The sequence below is a fragment of the Carettochelys insculpta genome, chromosome 5, assembly GCF_033958435.1.
Source record: "Carettochelys insculpta isolate YL-2023 chromosome 5, ASM3395843v1, whole genome shotgun sequence".
NCBI classification, from domain to species: domain Eukaryota; kingdom Metazoa; phylum Chordata; order Testudines; family Carettochelyidae; genus Carettochelys; species Carettochelys insculpta.
The window spans coordinates 29,237,568-29,250,971 of record NC_134141.1 but is presented as its reverse complement, the minus strand read 5'-3'; the positions used below and the strand labels follow the sequence as shown (position 1 = coordinate 29,250,971).

The 13,404-nt window shown below is 43.2% G+C and overlaps 1 protein-coding gene across 4 annotated transcripts in view; it reads right to left on the bottom strand.

Moving 5' to 3' along the window:
* LOC142013473 (uncharacterized) overlaps positions 1–13,404 on the bottom strand; it is a 62,398-nt gene that overhangs the window by 35,048 nt on the left and 13,946 nt on the right. For all 4 annotated transcript variants that reach the window (XM_074994873.1, XM_074994876.1, XM_074994875.1 and 1 more), the window contains 4 exons: positions 13,223–13,343; positions 9,625–9,741; positions 6,770–6,817; positions 2,707–2,810 (listed from right to left, as the gene is read on the bottom strand). In XM_074994873.1, coding sequence (XP_074850974.1) covers positions 2,707–2,810; positions 6,770–6,817; positions 9,625–9,741; positions 13,223–13,292 — 339 coding nt within the window. In that variant the 5' untranslated portion in view covers positions 13,293–13,343. The remainder of the gene's footprint in view (positions 1–2,706; positions 2,811–6,769; positions 6,818–9,624; positions 9,742–13,222; positions 13,344–13,404) is intronic.

Sequence of the window (13,404 nt, the reverse complement as noted above, 5' to 3'; positions counted from 1 at the left end):
GGCAGGCACAGGAGGCCCCCAGTTGGCAAGGGGCGATGCCTCGCTCGTGCAGGGCTGTGCGTCAGAGAGGCCCCGCCAGCAGCGGCCGAGGCACTAAATGCAAAGGAACGCCACAGATGGCAAGGGGCGCCCGAGGCACAGATGCGCAGGGCAGGCAGCGGCAACCCCCTAGCCGCCCAGGGAGCAAGCAGCAGGGGCGGGGACGGGATGGGCTGCGTGACCAGCAGCCATGTCTCGCGCGAGCACCGAGACATGAGCCGAGGCAGAGACCCAGACCAGCCACAGGTAAAGGCTGGGCTGGGGGCTCTGGGAAACCGCCGCTGGGCGCTGCAGAGACATGCACCGGGCAGGATGCAGCTGTAGGCAGCTGTTGCCTGGAGCTGCAGCCTCTCTCCCGCTGCAGGGCGTCCACATCCCGCTGAGGTGCACGAAATTGAATTTGGTCCTCATAAATTCAAGGAAATGCCTCGTAAGACAGGGTAGGGGTTTTAAATCAAACTCCACGTAAACTTGAATTCTCATAACCTGAATGGGTGTATCTCGGGGTATGACAGTAATTTAAAAGTCTGATGCTCTACCAACTGAGCTAGCCAGAGCACCTTTACTTGTGCTCTCACAAAATACTTTCCATAAAAATTGACCTGTAAATTTTAAAAAAGCTTTTCAAATTTACAGTAAACTCTGTTTTATCTGAACAAAAGCAGTCAAGTAGCACTTTAAAGACTAGCAAAATGGTTTATTAGGTGAGCTTTCGTGGGACAGACCCACTTCTTCAGACCATAGCCAGACCAGAACAGACTCAATATTTAAGGCACAGAGAACCAAAAACAGTAAGCAAGGAGGACAAATCAGAAAAAGATAATCAAGGAGCAAATCAGAGAGTGGAAGGGTGAGGGGGAACGTCAAGAATTAGATTGACCCAAGTATGCAGACAAGCCCCTATAGTGACTCAGAAAGTTCCCATCATGATTTAAACCATGTGTTAATGTGCCGAATTTGAATATAAAAGCCAGCTCGGCCGTTTCCCTTTCCAAAACAGTGCGATAATTCCTTTTCAGTAACACACATACCTTTAGGTCATTGACAGAATGCCCCATCCCATTAAAATGTTGACTAACTGGTTTGTGGATCTGGAGCGTTTTGATGTCTGTAAGTGCTATTTGACTGCTTTTTGTTTTGATAGTGTATAGACTATCACGGCTTCCTCTCTATTACTGTTTTATCTGGTGTTTGTTCAACCAGAGCTCTCAAATAACCTGCACAAACATGATGCCTCTTCCCGGTTTGAAAGCAGAACTGAGTGGGTGAGCAACACCCTGCCCCATGGGGCCAGCCCACTCAGCTCTTGTCATGCCTCCCCCCCGAAGCTGCTGGAGGGGCTCCCAGCCCCCAGACTGCTGTGATTGTGCCAGCCCCAGCCAGCCAGTTCCCCAGGGCTGGAGCTGCCAGTGGAACTCCATGCCCCAGATGGACCTTGGGGCTGGAGCTGCTGGCAGAACTCTGTGCCCCAGCTGGCCCCCAACCCTGGGGCTGCTGGAGTTCCCTCAGCCCCAGGGGGCTCCCTGGGGCTGGACCTACTGGTGGAGCTCCACGTCCCAGTTGGCTCCCAGCTGCAGGGCTGGTGTGGTCCCCCACCCTTTACCCACCGGGGATCCCGCAGCTTTGTTTCTCCCCAGCTGCCTGTTTTTCCTCTGTGTGGGGTTTGATTTGTTGAGTGGGAGCTGTTGCAGGAGGTGGGAGGAGGGTGAGAGGAGCTGAATTTTGTTATTGGGTGGCCACTGATCCCCTCCTGTACCTCGCCCACTGCTCTCTATTAACTGGCATATTTAAACATCCAGCAACCTCCCGGTTCTGGAGTTGCAGGATATGAGTTTACTGTAACATAAGGAAAAGACATAGGATTTGCTCATGGGTATCAAGGCTAACTGTCCTGTTTTGCATAAATAGCATAAACACCTATTTTCACCTTTTTATCTTACTTTAGTTGGTTGCAATCTGTTTTAGACATCTTCTGGAGTCAGTCAGAACCAGTTAACTGAAGCTAAAAGATATTAATTTTTAACTCGAGGGTAACCTAGCCTTGATTGCTTTTCCTTATTTGTACAAACCCTGAATGGCTTGGAGAACAAAACAAAAAACCAAAACCCACCATCTTATAATATCTCAGGGCAAGAGTGTTTAAAAGCACAGAAGTCTGTGGTTTCATTTCTTAGATCAATATCCTTTTCTGTGTACTGAAACTCCAGTGTCTCTCGAGAAAAATATTCCACTCCACAATCACCCTCTTTTACACAGAGCACCTCCATTCTGTTACTGCACACCATCTTCTGTTGCACCAATCTCTCCCTCTCTAATGAAAGCTACAACCCAGCTTCCCAACTTCCCACACTAGGCTCAAATGATTGTCTACTAATATTTGCTATCTAGCTTACTCAGTGCTCTTCATGAACTTTGTATTCCAAATCTCAGAGCATGCCATATCACATCAGTATGCTCTGAGATTTGAAATGAATTACAAGAGTAGCAGCAAAAGAGATAGGAGATGCTCAGCATCAGAACACCAGAGCCCAGCACTAGCAGCCAACCCTCTAATTTCCTTTAATGAAAGCAGGAAGGGACACTAAAGATCTTGGAAAAACTGGAGATGATGAAGACAGGCAAAGACAGGTTAACAAAAAGATGAAGGGCAAATTTACTGCTTCTTACCTTCAGATACAGTTGTTTCTTATGCTTGCCCAAAAGGAGAAAGTTATTTTTTGATCGCTGGGTCATGGTCACCAAATGTTTACCATACTTTTGGTGCGGCTGAGCTAATGTATAAATTTAAAATATCGATTCATTTGTGTGAAGTGAAACAGAATTAGAAAATCTTCTGGACAGTCTCTATTCAGTTTTCACTGCATACTGCTATACACAAGAATAGTAACTAGCTTAAGCACTCATAATACTGACCAGCTTTGTAAAGTACTTTGGGATCTATAAAAAAGTACTACATAATTAATTTTATTATCAACAACAACCATAGCTTTAAATCCACCTTTTAAAAGTGAATGAGGTGAACATTGTTGATGCTGAGTATGGGTTGGTCAGATTTATTCCTACTTGAAATGACATTCTCTAAATAATATAAGATCCAGGGAAACAATAGGGAAGTACAAAGTTTTAACTAATTCTAACAGCAGTAGGTGAAAAAACATCCATTTTTCTTGGGCATCTTAAGGTCAAACCCAAGTTTTAAGTTAAAAAAACCCTGGGCAAATTAATAAGGACCATATAAGGAGAAAGGATATACACTGTGAATACCTTGTATCAAGTTATAGGAAATGGTAGTCTGAAATATGTTGATACTGTAGAAATTACCAACTAGGGTCCCACAAACATTACATTTCTTACTTTAAAAGGAATTCCTATAGTACGTATAGTATGGCTAAGTCCTACCAGGTCAGACGATATTTTTTCAGTTTAGAACGTCTGGTGCATTGCATCTGAATGTCTTTATAAGTTTTATAAGTCAGTGCATTTAAAGAGCGGGTCAGGATGTTGTTGTTCTGGAGAACTTTGTACTCTTTAAAGATGAGGTGGTATCAATGGACCAGATTAATCCCTTTGGTCTTCCAGTCAGCCTCCCACTGTGGCTGATGTTTACTCAGTGGGAGACCCTTGGAAGGAATTATGTCTGAGTTAGCCTTCTGGGTGTTCTAAGCATTGCATGGTGTCACGGGCCCATCCCTTGCTTGATGAAAAATAACTTATGAGTATGACTATGCATAAATTTAAGATGCATTATACAAAATGTATAATTTGACATTTTTAAAGTTATAATCAGCTGAATGTGTATATTCTGTTTCTGTGCGTGTATCATTTTTGCATGTGAAGTTAGAAAGAGGAAGTATGAATGTGTTTATAATTCTAAATGTGTAAAGGAGAGCTATTATTGATACACCAGCAACATAATGGTTCAGTACTGAAACCAATGATCTGTGCATGGGTTTTTTTCTCCTGCAAGCCCAAACTGTGGGTGGTCCTGGCAGGACATCTGATGCTGGATCCCATTTTTGATTTTGTGCTTTTCCACTCAAGGTGAGAAAAGTTTAACTGATCACAAAGAATTCTTGCCTTGAGCGAAAGAGTTATAAAGGTAGGAAACCTAGCTCTCCCTCCGCTTCCCCCGCCCACACTTACTACCCAAGATCCCTGCTGGAAATATCTAAGAATGAACAGAAGGAAGGATCTGACCCAAGCTAGGAGGCTGCCTCTCTTGAGAAAAAGATTGTTAGAACTACTGTTAGGATAAGAACTTGCATGTAACACATTTCTTAGCATATTAGGCTTAATTTGCATGTCTTCTTTATTTTGGCTTAGTGACTCATTCTGATCTGTCAGTTTTCTTTTGCAAGCACTTAAATCCTGCTTTTTATACTTAAGAAAACACTGTTTATTATCAAGCCACAGCTGTGCATATGTCTTTCCTTGGCTGGGTCTACTTTCAGAAAAGCAGGCCCTTTTTCCAAACAACACACAGAGCTTCTACACACAAAATGCACTCTTTCAATCCAAAACTGAAAGAATGCATCTCTTCTTCTGGAAGCTATCTTCCACTCCCAGATCAGGAAGAGTGCCCTTTTCTGAAAGATTCTTTTGGAAAAAAAACATATGCAGATGCCTCAGGGGCCCTTCTTCAAAAGAGCAGTCCTCATGGTGCTGGATTTTTCAATTCTTGGTCCATTCTTTTGAAGGGGGGCGGGGACGGGCGCTGTGTGGCCGCTCTATATCAAAACAACGGATCCATCTTCCAATCTGCTTTTCTTTGTGTGGATGTGCTCTTTTGAAAGAAGTTCTTTGGAAGATCTCTTCCAGAAAATCTTCTTTTGAAAGATTGCTGTAGTATAGACATAGCCATTGATAAAGAGAGAGAGCCTTATGAGCTTTCATTGTGTACGACTTTTATACAGAGCAAGACAGATTTATTTGGGGTTTTGGTCCCTCCTGAAGGTTGTGTTCCTGGATGCTGTCATGGTCTTACAGCTGAGCCTTCCCAAAGCGGAGCTAGTTCAGCATCTGTGTTGTTCTGCTGGGGGGCTGTTAACCCAACTCTGTACCTTGGCTGAAGGAGACCAGAGCTTCTGGCCCAAAAGGATGGGGTGGTGGGATACCCAAGAGGGTAGGTAGCTGGGTTCAGTGGCATGATCAGCACACCAGGTGACAGCCCCACGATGACCCCTATGATCGAACCCATTGCATACAGAATCCCTCTAAAATCCTTGTTAGAATGTGGAGCACATTCTAACACAGTCTATTTATATGTAAGTAAATCTAAAAGAAGAAAATGACATTTTAGATGGACTAAGTCTGCAAGAAGAAGGTATGAAGCACACTGTTTATATATTCCTCAGCACATAAATTATAGGACTTTGAAATCTGGGAGAATATTTAGTGTAATATGAAAGATACTCCAGATTCTTTATCCTTGCACTATATCCTTTCACTCAGTGGGCTAAATTCAGATGTAGCTTATAACTTACACATCCATGAATGCAACTAGGGGAGTTGTAAGACTGCAATTCACATTCCAAGAGGAATGTAGCAAGAAAAGCAGATGAAAAGAGGATACAAGTAAGAGGAAGCCATCTCCGCTTGAATCCTCACTTCACACCTTCTTCCAGCTGCCCAATGTTTGTAACACCACCTAAGACTCCCATACACATTGGTATTTTGAATAGTAACAGAGAGGGAGCCATGCTAGCCTATATACTATCAAAACAAAAAATCAGTCAAGTAGCACTTTAAAGACTAACAAAATAATGTATTAGGTGAGCTTTCGTGGGACAGACCCACTTCTTCAGACCATAGCCAGACCAGAACAGACTCAATATGTAAGACACAGAGAACCAAAAACAGTAATCAAAGTTGACAAATCAGAAAAAAATTATCAAGGTGAGCAAATCAGAGAGCAGAGGGGCAGGTGGGGGGCAGTGAAGAATTAGATTAAGCCAAGTATGCCAAAGAGCCCCTATAATGCTCTTTGGCATAGTTGGCTTAATCTAAGTCTTGACTTCCCCCCTCCCTGCCCCTCTGCTCTCTGATTTGCTGCTCGCCTTGATAATTTTTTTCTGATTTGTCAACTTTGATTACTGTTTTTGGTTCTCTATGCCTTAAATATTGAGTCTGTTCTGGTATGGCTACGGTCTGAAGAAGTGGGTCTGTCCCACGAAAGCTCACCTAATAAATTATTTTGTTAGTCTTTAAAGTGCTACTTGACTGATTTTTTGTTTTGATTGGTATTTTGGTGTAAGCAGGTCTAAGGGTGTCTAATTATGTAACATTTTTGAATATGGATGGAGTGGACCCATGAAGCTTAAGCATGAGTTGGAAGTCAAGATCTTGTTATAAACATAGCTCTGCCTCACTGAACATTGGAGTTAAACAAATCATTCAAACTCTAAGGCCATCGGTCAAAGGGGTTTAATAACACTTCCCTACCTCACAAGTATGTTTTGATAATTAATATTTGTATAGTGCTGCTTGAATGCTAAATATTATTAATGTTCAGAATATTAATATAGGTAGTAGCAATACTTTGATAGTACGGTGACAAGCATTATAGAAAAATTTAAGACAGATAGAAATCACTAAGGGCAGCAAAACCTTGTTTTTTACATGACTAACTTCTGTACTTCCCTTAAAGGTCCATCAAAAGCCTTTTCCAAATCAAGCCTGGATATAAACAAACACAGTTGTTCTCTCTGGGTCTGAGAGACCAAAATCTTACCATGATCTTTCGCTCTCCTGCTTCTGAAGATGTCTAACCATGCAATATCTGAAATATAAAAATATTTTCACAATTAAACATGCATATGTCACAAACTAAGAAGATTTTTAAAGTATTCTTCAGAAATGCAAAGTTCAGCTTTCCTGGAATATGCAGTAACAACAAAAGGAATCAGGTTTCCTTTCCTCCTAAGTCTTAACTATGGTTTTGCATTCAAACATACATACAATGGCCTTATCAGACACTTGCAGCCTCTTACACAGACAGTGGAAGTCAGGATGCTTCCAGGCTTCAATGTGTATCTGCATGCAGTAGTGAAAGGCTATGGTAGAGGGGAAGCAGTTGGTAAAAGGCTCAGCAGTAGGGCACTGCTGGCATTTCCACACTGCCTCTCCCTTGCCAGAGCATTTCTCCGTTGTTGGGATCCTTTATTGCTGTGGGGAAAGGCTCTGGCACCAGGGAGGCAGGAGGATACTAAATTGCTAAAAATGACATGGAGGTGGTAGGCACTCCAGAGGTGTGTAAACAGCCATGTTGGGTATATACCCTCAGGGCGTGATCTTTCTCGCTTAAGAAGCACCTCACCATCTATGCTGCTGTTTATACCAGGCCTAGCTGGGCATACAGTGTCTGTACTTTATTATGCTGCTACTGAAATGGAGTTGTGGACCATATTTGTCCTGATATTTGTATTAGTGAGGAGGAAACAATTATATTTATTCATTGTCTTTTATAATTAAGAATATATCTGTAATGCCAACAGACCCAGGGGGTCAGCCAAAGGGATTAGACCTGTAACCATAGGGGCTAAAGCCCTGTGCTCTACCACAGGAGCTAAAGTCCAGCTGGCTTTCAGCTGAGGTTGTAGAGCAGAGACTTCACTCTCCCTAGCACATGGTCTTTGGGGTTACATATCCATGAAGACAGGAGTGCAGCATGAGACCAACCTGAGTTTTAAGCTGCAAGCTACTGAAAAGGGATCATGACTAAAAGTAAGTAAACAGTAAATGGCTGGCCTGTTAATAGCAAGGGGCCAAGTCGTGTCTTGCTTTTACACAAGCATACAATAGTAGGAAAGTGGTAGTTTGTACCCCAGCTTGCATTCTCCAATCAGAGCATGGCCACAGTTGCAAACACTGGGCTCCTCCACCAGTTCAGGTTTAGCATCTTTATAGGCACCAGCCCCTCAGAAGTCTAGCTCCTCTCTCTGCAATGGCAGATCTGGTCAGCGTGGAGGGGAGCACATGCTGCTCCCTTCTCTTGCACAGTGCATCAGGTCTGCTTCCTGAAAGCTACAGGGCCTCTTTGTGCTTCTGCTGGTGCAGCTCTAGTAAAGATTGTGCAGCTGTGGTTACAAGACATAACTTAACCTTAACCAAGCAAAGACTGCTGACTGGCATTTGACAAATTGCTGACTAGATAATGGGAAACCCTCCCATAAGAACAGCATTTGGCTCTATAGCTAGCACTGCAGAATGAAAAAGTTTTCAGGGAGAGGGTTGTTTTATCTTATGAAAAAAGTAAAATAAAATGAGTCTCAAGTATTTACCACTTTTCACTGGTGCAGCACATTAGAGGCATAGGTGGTGAATTATATGGACCCATGGTGCCCATTCCCCAACAATATTCCAGAACAGTCACAAAGAGGTATCTGTGTTAGTCTGTATCTTCACAAAACAAAAAAGCAGTCTGTAGCACTTTAAAAAATAACAAGATAATTTATGAGATGATGAACTTTCATGGGACACACTCACTTCTGAATTTTCCAGATCTGAAGAAGTGGGCCTGTCCCATGAAAGCTCATCACCTCATAAATTAGTTTGTTAGTCTTTAAAGTGCTATGGGACTGCTGTTTTGTTTTGTGAATATTCCAGAATGTGGTCTTGCTTTCACTGGTGTTTGGTTTTCTATCTTCAGAGCCCTCCTATCCATAGGACAGAGCAGGGTAACTGGAACAGGCATTGTGCTTTGGGGGTACATGGGGCCCAGGACAGCCTGGGGCACTAGTAACACTGACAGCAGCAAACAACCCAGCCCCAGTCCACTCCAACACTCCCCTCCAGCCCCTGTCCTACCTCTTTCTGGCATCCACCTCCTCCACCAACAATACCAGGCACCAGCAGGGCAGAGCAGAATAGAGTGTGGTGGGCTGTGGCTAACTCTCTAGCTGCTGCCAGTATCGGGCCTCCTGCCACCCTGGACCCTGCATCTCTCAGAAGAACTGGTGCCCCCACAGTGCAGAGGTTAGGGCAATTGCCCCAGTCTGTCCTGTGGCTCTGCTTAGGCCCATTCTGGGCACCACCAAAAATTATGCAAACCTGGTATTCATGATTAGAGGCAAGCAGTGTTTCTACTCTTCTTCACCACATTGTGGCTGCTCAACTCTTACCATTTTATCTGCATTTTCTCTCTCTTCCATTTCCACCCCTGAAACCTGTAGCTCCTGTTCTCTGAATGCTGGGCAGGGTGTCATTTTTACAGAGAGATTAGACAAGCCAAGTCACAGGTCAGGAAGGACTTAAAAATCATCCCACAAATCCCACAGTTTCTATATCATCTTTTATTTCTCCCTGCACTCTTACCAATGTTTGCTTCTCTTCCTCTCCACCTACTGTAATGCAAACATGTCCTTTACTCTAGTGGCAAGCAAACAAGATAATTTACTTTTCATTTAAATGTTTGCTCTACATACTTTAAGCCTGCAATTGTCTTTGTACTGTACATCATACTAGTGGCATTACAAGTTTCTTATGCTGAGTGATAATATAGAGTAAGCAAAAGCAAGCTCAGGGAAATACATACAAGTGTCCTGTTAGACAATAAATATCATTTTAATATAGAAAGAGAAACTGTACCTTCAGTGGATTGTGAATCCTCAATTGATATGTTACAATGACCATCCTCATCTAAATCAAAACGCACGGTTTTTGAGTCCCTGGTCAGTATGTAACATTTCTTTCTTTGCTGGTGTTCTAGTCATAAATGAATTTGAGTTAGTTTTGGGGGTCACAGAACAATAGAAAGACTTGTTACTTAACAGAATTTTCCTCTGGAAACCCTTGCAAAGTGGAAAAACTACACAAATCTTAAAATATAACCACAAACATGAATACAGTGTCAAGTAGGCTCAGACACCTATGTTTTGGGGGTTTGGTTAAAGTTCAGTCTCTTTCTTTTTGTCTTTGTAATGACAAACCCAAACCCAATGCTAATTTTGGTTTGGAATTCACCACCTGTAAGAAACGGTTGAAGACAGAAATTGTTTGTCAGTAGGGCTAAGCCCCACCAATACTGTCACATAACGGTACAAAACAGCTGACCTACTCCAGGATGCAATACCCCCTGTAGCCACTGGGGGCTGATGGAGCAATTGGAGCTATTCCAATCTCAGATTATGGTGGGAGGCATCTAGCCCGGTGACATATAGGCTGCAGGGCAAAGTAGGAGGAGGCACAGAGCACAGAATACAAGTTTCTGTGTGCCTGCCCCCACAGAGGCAGAAAACAGGATTGTTTGCACATGCTCCCTTTTGTATCTGCTCCAGCTTTTCCAAAGTGAACAAGTAAATGGAAAGTTCTGAACCCAGAGGTCATGATGGGTGTGAGGAAGGAAGATATTGAATGTTATTTATCCTAAAAGAGAGAGAGAGTGCACATGTACATGTGTGAGAGAGATGTGTCCTAAGTCCACAGAGTGTCAGCTGTGCAAAGGTTGAGGGCCCAAGGGACTGATGGGTAGCTGTGTTGGAGGAAACTGATGTAACTTGGGAAGCAAGAGCCACAAAGAGATTGCATGTGTAGGGTTGAATTCAAGGTGGAATGGAGTCAGTTGGTCCATGAATACACACTTATGTATTGGTCAGGTGTGTTGGAGTGAGACACAGTCTCAGGGATAGGTAAAGTAAGAGCTAGATGCGCAGCTGTCCTGTCCATAGGATGAACTGAGGCACCTTACTGATGGGAGTAGGGGAGGATTACCTGGGGCAGGGTGCAGCCGAAGGTAGCAGTAGCTTCAGGGGTTGCTTCCCTTCAGCAGCCCCTGAACTCAACACATGGACAATGTGCTCTGCCATGCTTTCCCTGCCCACTGAGCCCCACTCTCCACAGCAGCAGGGACTGGCCTCTCGTCCCCATCAGCTGCAGAGAAGTGGGACTCAGTAGGCCATGAGGGCATGGCAGAGCAGAGCAGACTGCTACTCATTCCTCTGACATGGTGAGTGCTGGGTGGATCAAGGAGAGGCAACCCCCTGCTGCTGCTGTTGCTGCCCACTGCTGTACCTTGCCCCAGGTGATCCCCAACCTGGATGGTCTGGGAGGTGGTAAGGGGACAAGGCAGGAGTGGAGAGGGGGAGGGGCAGGTTGCCCTAGGCCTAGCCCTCAGGATGGCCCTGGCTAAATGGATAGTAATCTTCCAAGCCTAATGCTTCAGTTTTGCAAATTGAAAATAAGACCAACCTCCAAGGTAGTGGCCTGTGTTGCAGCTTGTTACCTGCAGCTGCAGCACTTGCTTTGGGGACCCAGCCACCACTGGTGAAAGACCCCAAATCTTCTTGGGTAGGTGCTACAAGGAAAGGTATTTGAATTCTAGGGAGTCCTAGACCCCGAAATAGTATACAAATAAGAATTAGAATCAAACAATAGCATTTTAAAGAGAATAAAGGAGCAGAATGCCAGGGAGCATAGCAATGAAACACCAATTATCCTCAGTCTGGAGCGTCTGTGATATAGTAGTTCAGGTTACAAACTGACAAGAGCATAGAGGTATTGCTGAAACTGTCTAGAGCAATTCATAGACCATGTACTTTATTTGATTACCCTCCCCAAAGTTTCTTTCTATGATCACTTAAAAATCAAGTAAGGATGCAGACACATACACATAGCCAGCAGCAATAAAAAATGTATTCCATTCCTAAACAAAGCCCAACATGCACTCTTCTTTCAGTCTCTTTTCTCAGCCCGCATTTTTGGGGTGCATTGCTATTCAGCTTGTTAGGCAAATGAAAATAGTGTCAGAAAAGGGGAGTGCACGCGCTGGTTGAAAATACTGGGGCCAGTCCTATTCATCGATGGGAAAGTAGTTTTTTAAAAATAAGTTTCCAATATTAAAACCCAAACTAAAATAGAGTGGGGGTCTGTGAAAGCTGTGTTAACATAAATACCTTAGAGCCCTATAAATGTTACCACTGATCTTCTGGCTAGCATGGTGTGCTTTCTGTTAAAGTAAGACGTTTGTGCTCACAACCACAAAACAGTCGGTCAGACTTTTCATGACAGAGGTACTAAGTCCCCCCCGGTCCCATATAATACCCTATACTGAAAAGATCTCCAGTGCCTTAAGACATTAGGAGAATGATATCTAATGTATAGCAAAACCATGGCATTGAATACAAGGTGGGGTGAATTGAATAGCATCCTCTTGGACTTGTGCTGCTTGAGAAGATGGAACAAAGGGGGGTGTTACATTTTGTCCAACTTAGCTTCTGAGCAAGCACAAGAGGACAAGTAAATGAGTACCATAAAGTAATATTGACTTTTTTCAGTGTTCTGGCTAAGACTTGAGGTAAGTGAAGGAAGAGGGCAGGAAGCAGGAACTTTTCAGGGAATCCAAAAATGCAGCAGGAATTAACAAGTTACGGTGAGAATACTGGGTCAAATTGCATTACTTCAGTTACACATTGATGTCACGACAAAGAAATATCTGTGATTTCTGCTGGAGTTGTGATGGTGCAATTGTTTCTGGCAAGCTTTGCTGATGCTTCTATCTTATCTGTTTAGAGTAAGCCAGAAAAGAGTAAACACAGAGGCTGTATGTGTACAGTGAGTTGGTTTTGAAATAGTTTATGCAATTTGCCCTATGGAAATTGCATAAATTGTTTCAAAATTCCTTTTTCCAAACTTGATGCTGTCTGCACAACGCCACAGTTCAGAATAAGTGGCTATTCCAAAAGTTCCATTATGACGAGGGTTACCAGAACCAGAATGCCATACTCAAAAAGCCAACACTATTTCAAGTGTGAGGAAAAGCTACAGCCTTGCTATCTCGGGATATATTTGTAGCCTGAAATACCAATAGCCATGTGGACGTAGGCAGAGTGAAAAAACCAACTAAAAACGTATATGGTGAGTCCCTGCTGTTGTGTTCTCCTCCCATGAGGAAATGACCTGCTCTAGACTTTTCAAGTTCTAGTTTGGGTGCTGGGGACAGTGTCTGGACACCGATATGAGAAGAAGCATCTTTTAACAGTGTTCTATATTTTGGAGGGTTTAGAGAAAGATTAATTGCTGGAGTCTGTTATTTTTAGGCTGCTCCAGATATTTAAATAATGTACTTTTGTGCTGAATATCCTCCACAGACTGGTTACTGAGTATTGAACTCAAGCCTGCAATTTCCTTTGCACATCACCTCTCTCAGGCACACATTTTATAATACAAGAAAGTTTACCATCGTATTTACCTATTGCCTTATTCCGTCTTGGAGGATGCTTCTTCAACACAGAAGTTTTTGAGGATCTTGGTCTCAACATTATTGTTGGATACAAAGTACTGGTAAGCTGGCTTGTGACAATCTTGTAGTCCTACACATAAAATTATAGTTCAATCACAGTTGGTTTTCATATTAGAAATGGTTTTTATTTT